The following is a 20724-nucleotide window of genomic DNA, read 5'->3' as shown; positions in this document are numbered from 1 at the left end:
GCCTTGCTTAGATGGAAATTTGTAGCCTAAAATACATATATTAGAAAAGAAGGACTGGAAATTTAGTAAGCCTCCATCTCAACAAGTTAGAAAAAGAGGAACAGGGCCTCAGAAACCTGTGGCACATCATCAAGCATATAATATTGTTGTTATTATTATTATTTTATTTATTTATTTTTTTTTGAGACGGAGTCTCGCTCTGTCGCCCAGGCTGGAGTGCAGTGGCGCGATCTCTCCTCACTGCAAGCTCCGCCTCCCGGGTTCACGCCATTCTCCTGCCTCAGCGAGTAGCTGGGGCTACAGGAGCCCGCCACCACGCCTGGCTAATTTTTTTTTGCATTTAAGTAGAGACGGGGTTTCGCCGTGTTAGCCAGGATGGTCTCGATCTCCTGACCTCGTGATCCGCTTGTCTCCGCCTCCCAAAGTGCTGGGATTAAAGGCGTGAGCCACCGCGCCCAGCGTTATTATTATTTTTTTTGAGGCGGAGTCTCACTCGGTTGCCCAGGCTGGAGTGCAATGGTGCGATCTCAGCTCACTGCAGCCTCCGCCTCCTGGGTTCAAGCGATTCTCCTGCCTCAGCTTCCCGAGTAGCTGGAATTACAGGCGCCTGCCACCACGCCCGGCTAATTTTTGTATTTTTAGTAGAGACACGGTTTCACCGTGCTGGCCAGACTGGTCTTGAACTCCCGACCTCAGGCAATGGATTGCCCGCCTTGGCCTCCCAAAGTTTTGGAATTACAGGCGTGAACCACTGCTCCCGGCTGTTATTATTTATTATTAGCTCTTGCTTTATGCAGTTGTCTTTTAAGTCATATAGGAGAATAAAAGATTTACAAACAAAACCATATATTTATACTGTCTTTACCTGTGTAGTTACCTCTACCAGTTCTTTTTCCCCATGTTGATTTAAGTGTCCTTTCATTTCAGCCTAAAGTATTCCCTTTAGTATTTCCTGTAGGGTGGATCTGCTGGACACAAATTATTTCGGCTTTTATTAGTTTTGTTGGTCTGTCTTACTTTCTCCTTCATTTCTTTTTTTTTTTTTCTTTTCTTTTCTTTCTTTTTTTTCTTTTTCTCTTTTTCTTTTTCTTTCTTTCTTTTTTTTTTTTGAGATGGAGTTTTGCTCTTGTTGCCCATGCTGGAGTGCAATAGTGTAATCTTGGCTCGCTGCAACCTCTGCCTTCTAGGTTCAAGCAATTCTCCTGCCTCAGCCTCCCAAGCAGCTGGGATTACAGGCATGCAACACTGTACCCAGCTAATTTTGTATTTTTAGTAGAGAGGGTTTCACTGTGTTGGCCAGGCTGGTCTTGAACTTCTGATCTCAGATGATCCACCTGCCTCAGCCTCCCTGAGTGCTGGGATTACAGGTGTGAGCCACCACTCTCTTTCATTTCTGAAGGATTTTCTTTATTGATATAGAATTCTTGGCTGATATTTTTTTCTGTTAGCACTTTGAATATGTTATCCTACTGCTTTCTGGCCTCCATGGTTTCCGATGAGAAACTAGATGTTAATCTTACTGAGGATCATTTGTACTTAATGATTTACTTCTCTTTTGCTGCTTTCAAAATTCTCTCTTGGTCTTTGGCTTTTGATGGAGATTAGGATGTGTATAGGTGTGGTTTTCTTTGAGGTTGTCCTACTTGGAGTTTGCTGAGTTGCTTGGATGTGTATGTTAACATTCTTTGAAAAATTTGAGATATTTTCAGCCATTATTTCTTCAAATATCTTTCTGCCCTTTTCTTTCTTCTATTCTCCTTCCTGGACTACTATTATCTTCATGTTGTCATGCTTGATTATATCCCACAGGCTTCCAGGGCTCTGTTCCTTTTTCTTTCTGCTCCTCACACTGGATAATGTCAATCTTTCTTCAAATTCACTTGTTCTTTCTTCTGGGCCTGTTCAACTTTGCTATGGAGCCTCTCTAGTGAATTTGTCATTTTAGCTATTGTACTTATCACCTCAAGAAAGTTATATTTTTTAAAAATAATTTCTTTATGATGTTCTCTACTTGTTCACACATCATTCTTATACTTTATTTCTTTAGACATAGTTTATCTCTTTGAAAAACTATGTATACATGTATGTATGTGTATTGTTTTTAATAAGGCCTTGCTGTCACCCAGGCTAGAATGCAGTGGCACAATCATAGCTCACTGTAGCCTAAACCTCCTGGGCTCAAGCAATCCTCCCACCTCAGCTTCCTGAGTAGCTAGGACTACAGGCACATGCCAGCATGCCTGGTAATTTTTAATTTTTTTGTAGAGATAGGGTCTTGCTATGTTGTCCAGACTGGTCTTGAACTCCTGGACTCAAGTGGTCCTTTCACCTCAGGCCCCCAAAGTGTTGGGATTATAGCCATGAGTCACCTGCCTGGGCTGATTTAAAGTCTTTGTCTAGTAAGTCCAACATTGGAGTTTTCTTGGCAACAATTTCTATTGACTGATATTTTTTCTTGTGTATGGGCCAGTCTTTCTTGTTTCTTTGTTTGTGTCATAATATTTCGTTGAAAACTGGATGTTTAAAATAACATAATGTGGCAACTTTGGAAATCAGATTCTCCCCTTCCCCTGGGTTTGTTGTTGCTGCTATTAATTTGTTTAGTGATTTTTATCAACTAATTTTTTAAAGTATGTATTCTTGGTAGTATGTAACCATTGAAGGCTCTGTTCCATTAGTTTAGTGGTCATCTAATGATTGGACATAGTGTTTTTAAATACTTGGAATCAATAAGTCTTTCTGCCTTTGCTGAGGTGTTCCGTATGTATTGAGCCATGCCTTCAATGGTCAGGCAGGCAGTTTACAACTCTGCTTTAGACTTCATTTCTTGCTATTCAGAGCATTAAAGTCAGCCAAGGTGAGCATATAGGGCCTTCTAAAGATTCTCCCAGACATATTACAGACCTGCTCATGCCCATGGTCTTCTAGATTCCCAGAAATATGCCAGAGCTTTTCAAAAGCTCCGTGGACATTCTATTCTCAGCTTTTTCTTTTAAGATTTTTTTTTTTTTTAATTTTTGGTTATTTGTTTGTCCCAAATGTTATCACTGCTTAAGGTTGTTGCAAATTTTAAAAATTGAGGCTGTTTTTGACAGATGCCTCAGGGAAAAAGTTCTTGGTGAGAAAACTGTCAGTCAGGTTAAAACAAAACAAAACAAAAAGTCAAAGGCAAGCCTGCTAGAGGGGGTCTCTAGGGAACTGCCAGGCAAATCAAATAATGATCATTTTCTGGAAATGGTGTCTTTTGGGGACCTCCAAACCTGTTCTTCCCCCTTTTGTGTCTTTTAGGAGCTGGTTTCCACCATGATATCAGGGTTGGTTTAATTTAAGCCTACAGCAGAGTTGGGGTAGGGAGAATGGGTATAAGGCAAGTTAAAAACACCACAAAACTTGCTCTTCTTACTAAGATTTTAGATTTCTGTGGTCATTTGCTCACAATCTGTGTAAGAACAGAGGGAACCCATGGCATGAGTCATGTAGATTTGGGATGAGAAAATAGAATATCTGATACTTTTTAAAGATTCTTATTAACCAAGAGAAATGTTTGCCAGCCAGATTTTCTGCTGAGAACCATTTATTGAAGACAGAAATCAACGAGTTTGATCCAACCATTAATAATTAAAGGGGATGTATTTGAAGAGGCAACCATTGTGTTTCACTTGGCCATCTGGAGATTCAGTAGGTTTTATAATTCTTCGTGGTACGTTCAAGAGTTTTCCTGCAAGAGAAGTATCTGCTTAGAGAAATCAAATTTGAGGAAGTCAAGAGAAAAGCCACCACATTGGTAGCCACAACCATAGTCCAGCAGGGAAAATGCTAAACAATTATTCTCTGAATTAAGGCAAGTTAGAGACATTCTAATTTCACTGGAGAAGAAAAAAAGCAGAGTGGAAGTGGGTAGAAAAAAGGAAGGCAAAGGATGGGGATGTCTGGGTGAGCCTTTGGACAGCAGGAGAGTCTCTGGAAACTCCCAAGCGGGTAGAGGCAGTGGAATTGACATGAAGCAGGATCCTGGCAGAGGCCTGTTGGGGGATATGGGAGGCATAGAAGGTGGTGTTAAAGAACAGAGTCTAGAGGTTGACCACTGGATTCAAGGCCCAGCCCTGCCAGTTCCTAGCTCTGTGGGTTTGGGCAAGTCACATGAACTCTCTAGACCTCTGCTCCTTTGAATATGAAATGTAGCTAATAGCAATGCTTTCCTCATGGCAGGGCTGTGAGGAACACAGGAGTGGAGATACAGACAAAGCATATGATGTGGTGCAGGGCACATGGCTGGCAATCAGTGATATCACTAGTCTTCCTGTTACAGATCTCCTTTTTGTGTGTGTGTGAGATCCTATCAAAAACAGTTTCTATGCTGCTTTGCTGAAGGGCTGTAGGGAGGAGCCACTATTCATTCATTCATTCACTAATTCATTCATTCCCTTTCTCCTCACACCAGAGTCAATGATTTCAATGAGTTCAGTGTGTGTCTTTTTATGTTTGTGCCAAATATATATAGTGTTTATTTTTAGTTTATATAATGCTGTCATGTTACTTGTATTATTCGGTCCCTTGCTTTTCCTCTCAGTATAGTATTTTAAGATCTACCCATATTGCTAATGGCACATCTCATTTCTTCTGAAAGCTGCATTGAAATCTGTAAGGACTACCTTCCACAGTTTACCTATTGATTTCTTGACTAGTCCCACTCAGGCTGTCCCCATACCTGCCACCTGCCACATTGAATAACCCTGTAATAGACATACATGTCATTTTACAAAGCGATGAGGGAATCTTTTTGTGATTTCCTAGGGTTGGAAATGCTGGACCATGAGATATGAATATACTTAATTTCTTACTTTGCCTAAAAATGGCAGATAGCTTCCCAAAGTGTCTGTAACTGTCTTCACTGTCACCATAGATCATGAGAGCACAGATATCTCCATGTCCAACTAACACTGGACATACCCAGCCTTCTGATTTTTTCTAGTATGATAGGCAAATAGGCATCTCATTGTATTTCAATTTGAATTTGCCCCTGATTTTTTTTTTTTTTTTTTTTTGAGATGGAGTCTCGCTCTGTTGCCCAGGCTGGAATGCAGTGGCCGGATCTCAGCTCATTGCAATATCTGCCTCCTGGGTTCACACCATTCTCCTGCCTTAGCCTCCCGAGTAGCTGGGACTACAGGTGCCCGCCACCTCGCCCGGCTAGTTTTCTGTATTTTTTAGTAGAGACAGGGTTTCACTGTGTTAGCCAGGATGGTCTCGATCTCCTGACCTTGTGATCCACCCGTCTCGGCCTCCCAGAGTGCTGGGATTACAGGCTTGAGCCACCGCGCCCGGCCTGCCCCTGATTATTTATGAGCTTTTGAATATCCTTTATATAATTAGCCTTTTGTCTTTATTCTTCTATAATAAAACCATAGCCTTTGCAGCTGTCGGTTTTCTTGTTGCTTATTTGCATGTACATTCTATTTTCTAGCTTATTGCAATAGCTCCTCTAGTTCTGTGAGCTGTTTACTCACTTATCCATAGTGTTTTTCATTTATCAGCAATCTTAAATTCAACTGGTTATTGATTGGGAATGAAAAGAATTTTTAGAATAGAGAAAATGAACATAGTCATAATACTTAAGTTATAATCTGGAGCATAGACTGTCTCTTCATTTATTCATATGATCTTAAATATCCTTTGGTCAAGTTTTAAAGTTTTCTCCTTTGAGTTTGCTCATACATCCAGCAGAATTTCAGAACTCCACCCCCACCGTTTTGTTTTGTTTTTTGAGACAGTTTCAGTCTTGTTGCCCAAGCTGCAGTGCAATGGTGTGATCTCAGCTTAGTGCAACCTCTGCCTCCTGGGTTCAGGCGATTCTCTTGCCCGAGCCTCCTGAGTAGCTGAGATTACAGGCATGCGCCACCATGCCTGGCTAATTTTTGCATTTTTAGTAGAGACAGGTTTCATCATATTGGTCAGGCTGCTCTCCAACCCCTGACTTCAGGTGATCCACCTACCTTGGCCTCCCAAAGTGCTGGGATTACAGGCGTGAGCTACCGCGCCTGGCCCAGAACTCCCTTAATAGTGTTAATATTTGTGATTCAGCCCACGCCAGAATTGATGATTATCATATCATTGTTCTTGTCAAAGTGTCATTTAGCAAACAGACACGAAAATGGAAAGACTCAAGGAAAATAACAATGCTCACGTAGCAGTCTCTGGGGAGGTGCTTTGCCTTGGAGTGCAGCCATCTTCCAAGAAGGGTTTTAGTGATAGGCTTTGTGATGGTTACTTTTATTTGTCGCCTTGGCTGGGTCACAGGGCCCAGATACTTGGTCGAACATTGTTCTAGATATTTTGGTGAGGGTGTTTTTGAATGAGATTAGCATTTAAATTAGGGGACTTCGGGTAAAGCATATTGCCCTTCATAATGTGGGTAGGCCCCATCCAATCAGTTTAAGGCATTAATAGAACAAAAAGAGCTACTCCCACCCAACCTCCCACCCCTGAACAACAAGGAGTTCTGCCAGAAGATAACCTTCAGACCTGAACCGCAAAGTCAGCTCTTCCCTAGGCCCCGAGTCTGCTGGTGCACCCTGCACATTATGTTAGGGTGGATGGTTAGCAATCTCTTCTACACTTTGCAAATATCATATATATTATTATATATATAGTAGCTCAGGCTCTCTGGTATTGTGTTAAACAAGTGTTCATGACTTGTGTCTAAACTCAAAGGGAAGGAATCTCAAATTTCTGTTTTGTCAGATAGGTTCGTAGCTTCAGCTTTCTTTTAGCCTATAACTGATTCTCATGCTTGGGTGCATATATTTATTTTCTGTTTCTCTGTGTCCTTTAAAAATCAAGTATGTCTTTGTAGGCAACATTTTGTTGGATCTTCTTTTTCTTTATTCAGTTATCCAGTCTGAGAATATCTGTCTTTTGATTCACTGAGTATAACCTATTCATATATACTGTAATTACTGTTATATTAGGATTTTTTTTTTTCATTTAGTATTTTCCTTTTTCATCTCTCTCTTGTTCACTCCCATTTAAAATTTTCTTTTCTTTTTTTTTTTGAGATGGAGTCTCACTCTGTCACCCAGGCTGGAGTGCAGTGGTGCAATCTCAGCTCACTGCAAGCTCCGCCTCCCGGGTTCACGCCATTCTCCTGCCTCAGCCTCCCAAGTAGCTGGGACTACAGGTGCGTGCCACCACACCTGGCTAATGTTTTGTATTTTTAGTAGAGATGGGGTTACACCGTGTTAGCTAGGATGGTCTCGATCTCCTGATCTCATGATCCACCCGCCTCAGACTCCCAAAGTGCTGGGATTACACCTGGCCTTCTTTTTTTTCTTTTTTGAGATGGAGTCTCACTCTGTTGCTCAGGCTGGAGTGTGGTGGCATGATCTTGGCTCACTGCAACCTCTGCCTCCTTGATTCAAACGATCCTCCTGCTTCTGCCTCCGCCTCCTGAGTAGCTAGGACTACAGGTATGCACCACCATGTCTGGCTAATTTTTGTATTTTTTATTATAGATGGGGTTTTGCCATGTTGATCAGGCTGGTCTTGAACCCCTGACCTCAGGTGGTCTACCGACCTTGGCCTCCCAAAGTGCTGGGATTACAGGCGTGAGCCACTGCGCCCGGCCAAAAGTATACTTGTGTCTAAACTCAAAGGGAAGGAATCTCAAATTTCTGTTTTGTCAGTATACTGACAAAAGTATACCAAAAGTATACTTTTGGCCGGGCGCGGTGGCTCACGCCTGTAATCCCAGCACTTTGGGAGGCCGAGATGGGCGGATCACGAGGTCAGGAGATCGAGACCATCCTGGCTAACACGGTGAAACCCCGTCTCTACTAAAAAAATACAAAAAACTAGCCGGGCGAGGTGGCGGGCGCCTGTAGTCCCAGCTACTTGGGAGGCTGAGGCAGGAGAATGGCGTAAACCCAGGAGGCGGAGCTTGCAGTGAGCTGAGATCCGGCCACTGCACTCCAGCCTGGGCGACAGAGCAAGACTCCGTCTCAAAAAAAAAAAAAATAAAAGAATATAACTTTTTATCATGTTTGAACATTTGAAAGATAATTTGGGGTTGGGTATGGTGGCTCATGCCTGTAATCCCAGCACTGTGGGAGGCCTAGATGGGAAGATTGCTTGAGTCCAGGAGTTTGAGACCTACCTGGGAAAAATAGTGAGATGCCATCTCTACAAAAAATACAAAAATTAGCCCAGTGCAGCGTTGTGTGCTCGTAGTCCCAGGTACGTGGGAGGATCGGTTGAGCATAGGAGGTTGAGCCTACATGAGCTGTGATTGCACCACTGCACTTCAGCCTGGATGACAGAGTGAGGCAAGGCAAGGCAAGGAGTAAGGAAAGGGGCAGGGGGGAAGGAGGAAGGGGAAATGGGGAAGGGGAAAGGGACAAAGAAAGGCAAGGAGCAAGGTAAGGCAAGAAGCAGGGAAAAGCAAGGTAAGGGGTGGGACAAGGGGCAAGGCAAGGAATGAGGGGCAAGTGCCAAGGCATGGGACAGGGCAAGGAAAGACATAAGGCAGGGCATGGGGCAACGCCAGGGGCAGGGCAAGGGCCAGGTTATGGGGCAGGTCAAGGGGGCAGGGCAAGGGGCAGGGCAGGGGACAGGGCAAGGGGCAAGTCATGGGGCAGAGCAAGAGGTATGAGGCAGGGCAAGGGACAAGGCATGTGGCTGGGCAAGGCTAGATGTGAGGGACAGAACCAGGGGCAAGGCCAGGGCCCAGGGCCAGGCAAGGGACAGGGCCAGGGTCAAGGAATTTGCCAGGGCAAGGGGCAAAGCCTGGGGCAGGACAAGGCAAAGACAAAAAGACAAGGGCAAAGGTAAAGGCAAAGCAAGAGGAAAGGAAAAAATAAAGGAAAAGAAAGTGAGGAAAAATGAAAGGAACGGAGAAGAAAAGAAAGAGAAAGAGAAGGAAGGAGAGAAAGAAGGAAGGCGAGAAAGAAGGAAGGAAAGAAGGAAAACTTGGCTGGATATAACATTCTGTGATATATATTGCTACGGTTTGAACGTGTCCCCCAAAGTTCATGTCTTGGAAAAATAATCCCCAATGCAACAGTGTGATTAAATTGGTGGAACCTTTTTAATCACAGGTGGAACATTTAATTACTTATTATGTCTTCAGGGCTCTGCCCTCATGAATGGATTGATGCCATTATCACAGGAATGTGTTAGTTATTGTGGGAGCAGGTTTCTGATAAAATGATGAGTTTGCATCCCTTCTACTCTCTCTCTCACACACACACATGTGCATGTGTGCACGAGTACATGCTTTTTGACCCTTCCACCTTTTGCCATGGGACAACACAGCAGGAAGGCCCTCATAAGATGCTGGCATCTTGATAGTGGACTTCCCAGCCTCCAGTACCATAAGCAATAAGTTTCCATGTTTATAAATTACCCAGTTTGAGGTGTTCTGTTATAGCAGCACAAAACAGATTAAGATACATATTTTTTCCCTTTTAACTTCTAAGGATTATATACACACATTACATGTACACACATATTCCTTGTCTTGTTTTTTGTTTTTTGCTTTTTTTTGTTTTGAGATGGAGATTTGCTCTGTTGCTCAGGCTAGAGTGCAGTGGTAAGATCTCAGTTCACTGCAGCCTCCGCTTCCCGAGTTCAAGCGATTCTCTTGCCTCAGCCTCCCCAGTAGCTGGGATTACAGAAGCATGCCACCACACTCAGCTAATTTTTGTATTTTTAGTAGAGACGGAGTTTCACCATATTGGTCAGGCTGGTCTCGAACTCCTGACCTCATGATCTGCCCACCTCAGCCTCCCAAAGTGCTGGGATTACAGGCAAGAGCCACCGCACCTGGCCCGTTTCTTGATTTTTTTTTTTTTTTTTTATGATGGAGTCTCGCTCTGTTGCCAAGGCTGGAGCGCAGTGGTGCGATCTCGGCTCACTGCAACCTCTGCCTCCTGGGTTCAAGTGATCCTCCTGCCTCAGCCTCCCAAGTAACTGGGATGACAGGTGCCTGCCACCACGCCTGGCTAATTTTTGTATTTTTAGTAGAGATGGGTTTCACCCTGTTGGCCAGGATGATCTCGAATTCCCGACCTCAGGCGATCTGCCCTCCTCAGCCTCCCAAAGTGCTGGGATTACAGGCGTGAGTCACCGTGCCCAGCCTTCCTTGTCTGCTTGCATCCAGTGTTATGTGAAATCTGATGCCAGTCTGATGTTTTTTCTTTAGAGGGAATCTTTTCTCTAGAAGTTTTTATAATTTCTCTTTATCTTTGATATTTACAATTTTATTATAATGCATCCATGTGAAGCCATCTTTCCTCTTTGCCACTCTACTGAGCCCTTTCAAACTGAGGTCCTTCATAGTTTTATCTCTGGAATATTTACTATTATTTATTCAAATATTTATTCTGTTTTTATTTTCATTATCTTCTGGGACTCCTTACATAGATTTTGGCACAAGTAGCTTATTCTTCATATCTCTTTGCTTTCCATATCTCCGTATCATTTAGAAGGCAGTCTCTCTAGTATGTAACCTACCAGCCTTGGTGGTTTGGAGGAGGAGAAAGGAGGGGTAAATGCCAAGGGTAACTGGCCAGTCCCCACCTCTTTTCTTCAGTTCTTTGCCCCAGTGAGGCTTTGACACTGCCATGACACTATTCCTCAGAAATGGCCCTGCTCTCAGGGTTGTTGCTGCCATTTTCTATAGTGAAGGGTCAATAATTAACACTCCCAGGCTGCATGAACTAAGGCAAGGGCAGCACCCAATCCTCCAGGTGCTGGATAGGCAGCACCCTATCCTCCAGGCCTCCTTTGTATTGATACCTCTGGTCACCCTCCCTCAAGGGGGCCATTCTCCTCCACCAAGCATGGGTCAGTTCAAGACAGCTTTGCATCTCCCTAAGAGTGTCTGAGGCTTCCCCTTCCCCTTCCCCTCTTTTTCCTTTCCTTTCCCTTCTCTTTCCCCTTCCTTCCTTCCTTCCTTCCTTCCTTCCATTTTCCTTCCTTCCTTCCTTCTTTTCCTCCCTTCCTTCTTTTTTCCACTTCCTCTTCCTCCCTCTTCTTCCTCCATTTTCATATCTTCTTTTCTTCTTTCTCTTCCTACTCTCTGTCTCCCTCTCCATCCCCCTACTCCCCACCTCTTCTGGAATTATTAGTTTCCTCAAACTCCAATTGATTCTCTAAGGACTGATTTAGGGGAAGGTGCCAATAGCTCATTGTAGTTCATCATTATGGTTGGCTCTTAATGCAATTATATACTCATATATATGAGTACATATCTTTATTAAGCCTGCATCTCATTTGAGTTCATTCAAGTGTACATCTCATTTGAGTTTCATAATAACCCAGAGAGATAAGTTCTAGCTGAGTCATAGAGGTATTAACTGAAAAACTTGTGACTTTTTCTTCAACACTCTTCCCCAGACATCACGTTCTGTACTTGGGATAACTGGGTTCACCACCTATACATAAGAATAACTAAAGCTGTCAGTGGTACTAGCTCTAGATCACTTAGTTTGTGCAATGAGTTCTGACTTCAGTCTGCATTCTTAATCTCTGCAAATCCTCGGCATCCGAGCTTTCTGAATTACTTTATAAAAGCAATATTAATTATATCAACAATTTCATCAGAGCCTTGGTAGAGAGATAGAATTGTGCTCTGCAGTAAAATTTTCAGGTGGTCTCCTATAGTTAACTTTTCATCCATGGCACAATTAATGTTTGCATTTGAAATCAATGAATAAAATGCATCTTTGTCTTAAATAGACTGTTGAGGTCCCAACATGATATAGGGATCTCCCCTAGAAGATTTAGGATTTTCTAGTCCAAATGTGATGAAAGGAAGCTCACTGTATTTGGATGCCACACAATTCTTTTCTGGATCATTCTGATTTAGGGAAAATTCTCATTTTATACTGATGTGATATCTTCCTTACCAATCGTTCTTTCTACCTGTCCCTAAAACTCTTCTCCCCTATTAAATATTAGTCTTTATTTTGGCGCATAAGTGATTCTTAGAACAGTTTGAATACCATTCTATAGATATCCTTAAGTTTAAAACCACCTCTTTGATGTTAAAAGTTTACAATAGATATAAGACCAGAGAGTTATTTGACAAGAGTCGTAGACTGAGGTATGGTCCAGGTATAAAAGGAGGGATTTAGCAGGATTTTAAATGAGTGAGCCCAGCTCAGCAAGAATCTGGCAGAAGTAGAAATCATGTGAGATCTTTTCATAGTTACCCCAAATCATGAAAGTGTCTAGAAGTTCTTGTGATTTCTCTTTAATGGAACTAGAGAACATTCAGGTAATGGACCGTCACTAAGTGAGTAATATGTGTGCTCATCTGTAAATCAGATGAGCCCTGTGAGTTTGTCATGGAGATGGTATCAGAAGGCCTTGTAAAATTATTACTAAATTATATAATTGTCCTGTTTTACCTGCTTTACCTCCCACCCTCTTTATTTTCTCTTCTACATTGATTTCTCCCAGTCTTGTTGTCATGCCTCATAATGCAATAATGATCTCTATGGCTTCGGCTGAGTTCTTGCTCTGGAATATAACCCTGAAGTCAGGGACACAATCTCTAGACCTGGGGCTCAGGCAAGTCCTGGCCCATTCACTCTCAGAATAACTGTTCACATTTCAATTAGTGTCTTTCATTAATATCCTAGATACTGGACATGAGAGGGAAGAGCAAGGGTGAAATAGATGTTCCTTACTGCTGAATTATCAGGCTAAATTACATTTCTTCCTCCAGAAGGTATTATTTTTGGGTGGGGAGATTCAAATATGAAGTATGTATTAGAAGATGACAATGAAATAGTTAGTTGTAATACGACCTTTTGAGTATGTAAGGAAATGCCCAAACTTATTAGAGAGGAACTCTGAAGTATGTAGGAGTGAATGACATGATGTCTGAGACCTGTGTTAATATACTTCATCAAAGAAAAAAGAGAAATAAAAGATAGAGGGAGGAAATGTGGCAAAACATTATAATTTATTGAATATACATGATAGGCTTATGGGATCTATTATTGTCTCTACTTTTATGTATGTTTGAAACTTTTCATAACAAAACATTTAAAACCCTCTAAAACAGTGAGCTCTTATCTAGTTTACTTCTAAAAATAAAAAATAAAAGTGTTTTACTTACACATTGTCCATCATACAGTTTAGTTATGTTAAGCCCTTCAAATCTGAAAGAAATTATATTTTGAAATTATTTTTGCTGTATGGCATATCATAAATTGTGACTAAATTTTACTTGATAATCTTTGGCTAAGTTTGGGAAATAAACATTCTGCTAATAATGAATTCTTAACAAATATTTTAAAATTCTACTATATGAATTATTATTTGTCAAAAAGATTGAATATGGAAAACATACTCAGCCTACAATAAAATACAGAAGTTCAAAATAGCCTTTGAAAATTCAAGTAGAAATACAGAGGATTAGAAAAAGAATGTGTGTTAAAGTTAAAATATGCATTTGATGAAAGCTGAAACTTCGCCACTGACCTTACAGAAACACAAAGGATTATAAGAGAATACTATGAACAATTGTATGTCAACAGATTAGATATTCTGAATGAAATGAACAAATTCCTAGAAACACACAAATTATCAAAACTTACTCAATAAGAAATAAAAAATCTCAACCAACCTATGACAAGTAAAGATACTGAATCAGTAATAAAAAAATGTCCCGACAAAGACCAGATGGCTTTACTACTGAGTTCTACCTTTTTTTTTTTTTTTTTGCTAATTTTTTTTTTTGAGATGTAATTTTGCTCTTGTTGCCCAGGCTGAAGTGCAGTGGTGTGATCTCAGCTCACTGCAACCTCCGCCTCCTGGGTTCAAGCAATTCTCCTGCCTCAGCCTCCCAAGTAGCTGGGATTACAGGCATGTGCTACCAGGCCCAGCCAATTTTTTGTGTTTTTAGTAGAGACTGGGTTTCATCATGTTGGCCAGGCTGGTCTTGAACTCCTGACCTCAGGTGATCCACCCGCTTCGGCCTCCCAGAGTGCAGGGGTTACAGGCATGAGCCACTGCACCTGGCCTACCAAATATTTTTAAAATGTTTAATACCAATCTTTCTTAAACTCTTCCAAATAATAAAAAAGGAGGGAACACTTGCTACTTCATTCTATGAGGCCAGCATTACCATGTTATCAAAGACAGGCAAAGACATCACATAAAAGAAAACTATAGACCAATATCCTTTATGGATATAGATGCAAAGATTCTCAGAAAAATACCAACAAATTGAATCCAACCATATTGGATTATATACCATGACAGAATGGGCTTTGTCCCAAAAATTTAGAGCGGTTCAAAAAAAAAAATCAGCCAATTTAATAATATCACATTAATAGAATGACAGAAAAACATCGCATGATAATATCAATTGATTCAAAACATACGCACATAATATTCAACAAAATCCAACATCATTTCATAATAAAACACCCAGAAAACTAGGAATAGAAGAGAACTTCTTCAACATGATAAAGAACACTTATGAAAAACCCATAGCTAACATCATACTCAATGGTGAAAGACTGAAAGACCTGTCTAAGATCAGGAACAAGACATGAATACCTGCTTTCACCACTGAGATTGAACATTGGACTGGAAATTCTAGGCAGAGCAATTAGGCAAGAAAAAGAAATAAAAGGCATCCAAATTGGAAAGGAAGAAGTAAAATGATCTCTATTCAAAGACGATATGATTCTATATGTAGAAAATCCCAAAGAACTAATATAAAAAATGACTAAAGCTAACAAATTCAGCAAGTTGCAGAGCACAAGATTAACAGACAAAAATCAGTTGTATTTCTATAACTATAAATCAGCAATGAACAATTTGAAAATAAAATTAAGAAAACAATTCAGTTTACAACAGCATCCAAAAAAGAAAATACTTAGTAATAATCCTGGAGGTGAAAGACTTGTACACTGAAAACCACAAAACTGAAACTGTTGAAAATAAATAAAGAAGGCCTAAATAAATGAATGATGTCCCATGCTCACTGATTGGAAGAATTAATTTAAGATGACAATACTTTCCAAAGCAATCTACAGATTCAATGCAATCCCTATCAAAATTCCAGTGGCGTTTATATTTTGTGGAAATAGAAAAGTCAATCTTGAAATTCATACAGAATTGCAAAGGGCCCTGAGTAGCCAAAACCATCTTGAAAAAGAAACAAAATTGGAAAACTCCAAATGTCCAGTTTCAAAAACTTACTATAACACTACAATATTCTTGCAGTCTCAGCTACTTGGGAGGCTGAGGCAGGAGGATTGTGTCGGCCCAGGAGTTCAAGACTGCAGTGAGCTATGATCATACCACCGCTCTCCAACTTGGGAGACACAGTAAGACCCTGTCTCCAAAAATAAATAAATAAATATACAATAATCAGTGGTACTGGTACTGGTATTAGGCTATAAACACAGAACAAAAGAAAAGAATCAAGGATCCAAAAATAAACTCATATATCTATGGCCACCCTTTTCGACAAGGGTGCCAAGGCCATTCAATGGGGGGAAAGGATAGTTTCTTCAACAAATAAAGCTGGGACAACTGGATAACCACACGCAAAATAATAACATTAGACAGGACGGGCATGGTGGCTCACGCCTGTAATCCCAGCACTTTGGGAGGCCGAGTCAGGCAGATCACCTGACATCAGGAATTTGAGACCAGCCTGACCAACATGGTGAAACCCCATCTCTATTAAAAATACAAAAATTACCCAGGGTTGGTGGTGGGCACCTGTAATCCCAGCCACTGGGGATGCTGAGGCAGGAGAATTGCTTGAACCCAGGAAGCGGAGGTTGCAGTGAGCTGAGATTGCGCCACTTGCACTCCAGCCTGGGTGACAAAGCGAGACCCTGTCTCAAAAAGAAAAAAAAAAAAAGTTAGACCTCTATCTTACACCATTTATAAAATTTAATTCAAAAATGGATCAATGGGCTAAAACTACTAAACTCTTAGAAGAAAAATTATAAGAAAATCTTTATGCCTTTGTATTTTACAGTGGTTTCTTAGGTGTAATATCAAATGCAAGAGCAACAAAAGAAAAAATAGACAAATTGATTTCATAAAAATTAAAAACTCTGTGCATCAAAGAACATTATCATGAAAGTAAAAGGCAACCTATAGAATGAGGGGGGAATATTTGAAAATCATAGTATTTAGTATTCAGAATATATAAAGAATTCTTACAACTGAAAAACAAAAAGACAACACAATTTTTAAAAATGGGCAAAGGACTTGAGTAGATATTTCTTCAAAAAAGATATATGGATAGCCAAAAAGTACATGAAAAGATGTCCAACCTCATTAGTCATTAGAGAAATGTAAATGAAAACCTGATGAGATACCATTTCATACCCACATGGATGGACGTAATAATATTTTTAAAAAGTACTAGCAAGGATGTGAAGAAATTGGAGCTCTCATATTTCTGGAAGAATGTAAAATGGTTAGCCCCTATGGAAAAGTTTGATGGTTCCTCAAAGAGTTAAACACACAATTACCATATGACTCAGCAAATTCCACCCCTAGGTGTATAACCAGAAACCTGAAAACAGGTACTCAAATAAATACTTGTACACAAATGTCTGTGACAGCACTATTCACAATAGTTAAATGTGGAAACAACCCAAATTTCCATCAATGAATAAATTAAAAAAAATTGTGGTATATACACATAATGGAAAACTATTCAGTAATACAAAAGCAAATGAAGACATATGCCACAATGTGGATGAACCTCAAAATGATTATGTAAGTGAAAGAAGCCAGACACAAAGATCATATGCTGTATAATTCCAGTTATGTGAAATATACAGAATAGTAAATCCGTAAAAACAGAAAGTCTATTGCTAGTTGCCAGGGACTGTGGGGAGGAGGGAATGGGCAGTTAATTGCTTAATGGACATGAGGTTTTATTCTAGAGTGACAAAAATGTTTTGAAAGTAACAAAGGTGGCAGTTTTATAACATTGTAAATGTACTAAATGCTACCAATTTGTTCACTTTAAAATGGTTCATTTTATGTCATATGAATTTTACCTCAATCTTTAAAAATATGCATTTGTACCCATTTATAGTTATAAGAACTTTGATAAGTTGCTTCCCTCAGATCTCAGTGTCTTCATTCAAAAGTGAGCCCTTTGGCATGGACAGTGAAAATGGAGAAGAATCTTTAAAAATTCTCTCCTCCACAAAAGCAACAAGAACACTGACATAAAAGGTCAGAATTAAGTTTTCAAGAATTCTGGGAATTAAAAAAAAAAATCAAACCATGCAGCAATCCAAGGAACATCTATTCAAGAAAAATTGCTGCATCTCAGTAAGAACAGTGAGCTTCGTGGCATTGTATCTTGCTCCGAACCCATCTGCAGCATCCCCAGTTCCATGGTAGTAATGAAAAACAACCACCCACAATCATGGTGAAAACCAGCAGCCTGGTAGCACCTGGAGGGAGAAGACTGGTGTTGGAACGCCTGTAATCCCAGCTCTTTGGGAGGCCGAGGTGGGCAGATCACCTGAGGTCAGGAGTTTGAGACCAGCTTGGCCAACATGGTGAAACCCCATCTCTACAAAATACAAAAATTAGCTGGGCTTGTTGCTGTGCACCTGTAATCCCACCTACTCGGGAAGCTGAGGCAGGAGAATCACTTGAACCCAGGAGGCAGAGGTTGCAGTGAGTTGAGACCATGGCATTGCACTCCAACATGGGCAACAAGAGCGAAACTAAGTCTCAAAAAAAAAAAAAAGAAAAAGAAAAGAAAGCATTTATTTATTTATTTATTTATTTGAGACAGAGTCTTGCTCTGTCGCCTAGGCTGGAGTGCAGTGGTGTGATCTCGGCTCACTGCAAGCTCCACCTCCCGGGTTCATGCCATTCTCCTGCCTCAGCCTCCTGAGTAGCTGGGACTACAGGCGCCTGCCATCATGCCCGCCTAATTTTTTGTATTTTTAGTAGAGAGGGGGGTTTCACCATGTTAGCCAGGATGGTCTCGATCTCCTGACCTCGTGATCTGCCTGTCTCGAAAGAATTTTGCTCTGTTGCCCAGGCTAGAGTGCAGTGGCATGATCATGGCTCACTGCAGCCTTGAACTCCTGGGTTCAAGCAATCATCCTGCCTCAGACTTCCAAGGAGCTAGGACTATAGGCATGTGCCACCATGCCTGGCTAAGTTTTTAATTTTTTTGTAGAGACAGGATCTCATTATGTTGCTCATGTCTCAAATCCCCAGGCTCAAGCAATCCTTTTGCCTTGGCTTCCCAAAGTGTTGGGATTATAGGCTTGAGCCACCCCTCTAGGCAAAAGTATTTTTTAAAATTTTTGTAATTAAGTTGGTATTGATCCAAATTAGATTGGTATAAATTAAAATTTAACTTGTAATCTCCAGCGCAACTGCTAAGAGAATAATTTCTTTTTTTTTTTTTTTCAGACGGAGATTTGCTTTATCTCCTAGGCTGGAGTGCAGTGGTGCAATCTCAGCTCACTGCAACCTCCGCCTCCTGGGTTCAAGGGATTCTTCTGCCTCATCCTCCTGAGTAGCTGGGATTACAGGCATGCACCACCACACTCGGCTAATTTTTGTATTTTTAGTAGAGACGAGGTTTTGTCATGTTGGCCAGGCTGGTCTCGAACTCCTGACCTCAGGTGATCCTCCCACCTCGGCCTCCCAAAGTGCTGGGATTACAGGCATGAGCCACCGTGCCCAGCCTGAATAATTCCTAAGATACACTGAAAGGGAGCTCTTTGGAGGCCATCTCTCAGATGTCTCCTGGTTCCAGCATCGTTTGACTCTGTGATGCTGCGCATTCCCCAGGTGATGCTTTCTGATGGTCAGGTGTCGGTGTCTGTGCCAGTGATTGAGGCTGACCCCAAAGCTGTTTACCTTACAATTCTGTTATGGGTTCTAGTGTAAGCTTTAGTGTTTATTCAGCCAAGAATACAAGTCCGATCCTGCCCAGCCAAATATCTCTCATCCTGATCAAGAAGATTCTTATTCCCTCTCTGGAGGAGAAGCTAAGAAGAGGAAGGAGAGAGAGAACTAATTCTGATCTACTCTTGTGTTTTTGCTTTTCTCTCTTAAGATACTACACTCAACCTGTAAGCCTTAGTTAGACAAGGGTGTGGCTTTTCTCCTTAAAGGAGAAAGCAGATGTCAGAGAATCCTCCTCCTATCTCTATAGGGAGTTTCCTTGATGCAAACCCCTCCTCCTTGCTATTCCCCTTGGGCTCAACAATTGGGCATTTCACTTGTGTGTTACTCAAAGCTTCTAACATGTGATAGGTGCAGAGACTAAACCATATACTAAGTTGAAAGCTAAAGAAAGTTGTTTTGGAAAATAATATCCATTTTAGTACCAATAAACTATTTATTAGCTGGGAAGATTCTTCACCCAGCTTCCTCTTCTCTTCTTTTTGTTCTTTGTTTCTGTTCTTTGGCCTGAGGGGGCATGAGGATGACCTTCATGTAGGGTCACATGATCTAAATGCTGTGGCTGCTTGTTTCTGAGTGCCTCCACTTGAGGCTTGAACAGGTCACACAAAGTGCCCTCACCTTGTGGATTTCTGTTTCTGCATTGTCTGAATAGGATCACATGTATCTTTTGAGGTCACAGAGAGGGATGGAAGAAAGGGAGGAACAAATACTGGAGGAATGTCTGGAAAGAAGATCTCATTGGATGATGTAGGAAGTGGGCTGAGGTCATCACCCTCTTTTGACCACCCTTAGCCTCTTGATTTGAAAGAAAGGGAGAACAAAATTAGGACTTACAGAATTTTGGAGCAGAGATGGCACTCACTACTGTAGGTAACCTTGTCACTGCCACAAATAGGTTCACTGGGCTTGATGTAGGACAAAAACCAGCAGTTATTTATATTCTTGAGGCATTCAACCTGAAGGTGAGACACACACAACTGCTTCAGACACTTTCATCCAGGTCCTTTGGCCGTTACGATGTGTAGCTTGGGAGGTGGATGGAATATGAGCACCACACCAGGAGTTCAGAGAACAGGATTCAGAAGCCTCAGTGTTTGACCCCAACAGTTACCACCCACAATATATATATAATTATAAAATAATATATAATCTGTGTACTCTCCAGTCTCCCATAAATTCTTTATTAAGATAAAAATACCTGCCCTCTGTAACCTAACAATCATATTTTTGTACCAACCACAAAATATGGTTGTTAGGTTACAGAGAACAAAATTAGGGAAATGTCTTTCCAGGTTAAAATTTCTAATGAATGGCCAGGCATGGTGGCTCACGCCTGTAATCCCAGCACTTTGGGAGGCCAAGGTGGGCAGACCACGAGGTCAGGAGTTTGAGACCAGCCTGGCCAACATGGTGAAACCCCATCTCTACTAAAAATACAAAAATTAGCCGGGCATGGTGGCGGGCACCTGTAGTCCAAGCTACTCGGGAGGCTGAAGCAGAAGAATCGCTTCAACCTGAGAGGCGGAGGTTGCAGTGAGCTGAGATCATGCCACTGCACTCCAGCCTGGGCGACAGAGTGAGACTCCGTCTGAGGAAAAAAAAGAAAAAATCTGATGAACATTACCATATGTGATGTCTCAGATGGCAGGGGCTCAAACTTGTCACAGCAGGTTGAAGGCACCGAACGAAGGCAATGGAGAAAATACCACATAGGGCCTTGGTATGAGGGAGGCAGGGGGTATGCCTGGCATATCACGGTGGAAAGAGTATCCACTGCGG

At 41.3% G+C, this 20724-nt stretch overlaps 1 protein-coding gene across 1 annotated transcript in view; it reads right to left on the bottom strand.

Annotated features, from left to right (window-relative positions):
• Positions 1–3556: 3556 nt before the first annotated feature.
• SPINK8 (serine peptidase inhibitor Kazal type 8 (putative)) overlaps positions 3557–20724 on the bottom strand; it is a 29351-nt gene continuing 12183 nt past the window's right edge. The window contains exons 3-5 of the mRNA XM_023231564.2: positions 19780–19901; positions 13127–13169; positions 3557–3718 (exon numbers count right to left, since the gene is read on the bottom strand). Of these exons, the coding sequence (XP_023087332.1) occupies positions 3707–3718; positions 13127–13169; positions 19780–19901 (177 nt within the window). The 3' untranslated portion in view covers positions 3557–3706. The remainder of the gene's footprint in view (positions 3719–13126; positions 13170–19779; positions 19902–20724) is intronic.

The sequence above is a fragment of the Piliocolobus tephrosceles genome, chromosome 2 (genome assembly GCF_002776525.5).
Source record: "Piliocolobus tephrosceles isolate RC106 chromosome 2, ASM277652v3, whole genome shotgun sequence".
Taxonomy (NCBI): domain Eukaryota; kingdom Metazoa; phylum Chordata; class Mammalia; order Primates; family Cercopithecidae; genus Piliocolobus; species Piliocolobus tephrosceles.
The sequence above is the reverse complement of the archived record's forward strand: the minus strand, read 5'-3'. Positions and strand labels throughout refer to the sequence as shown.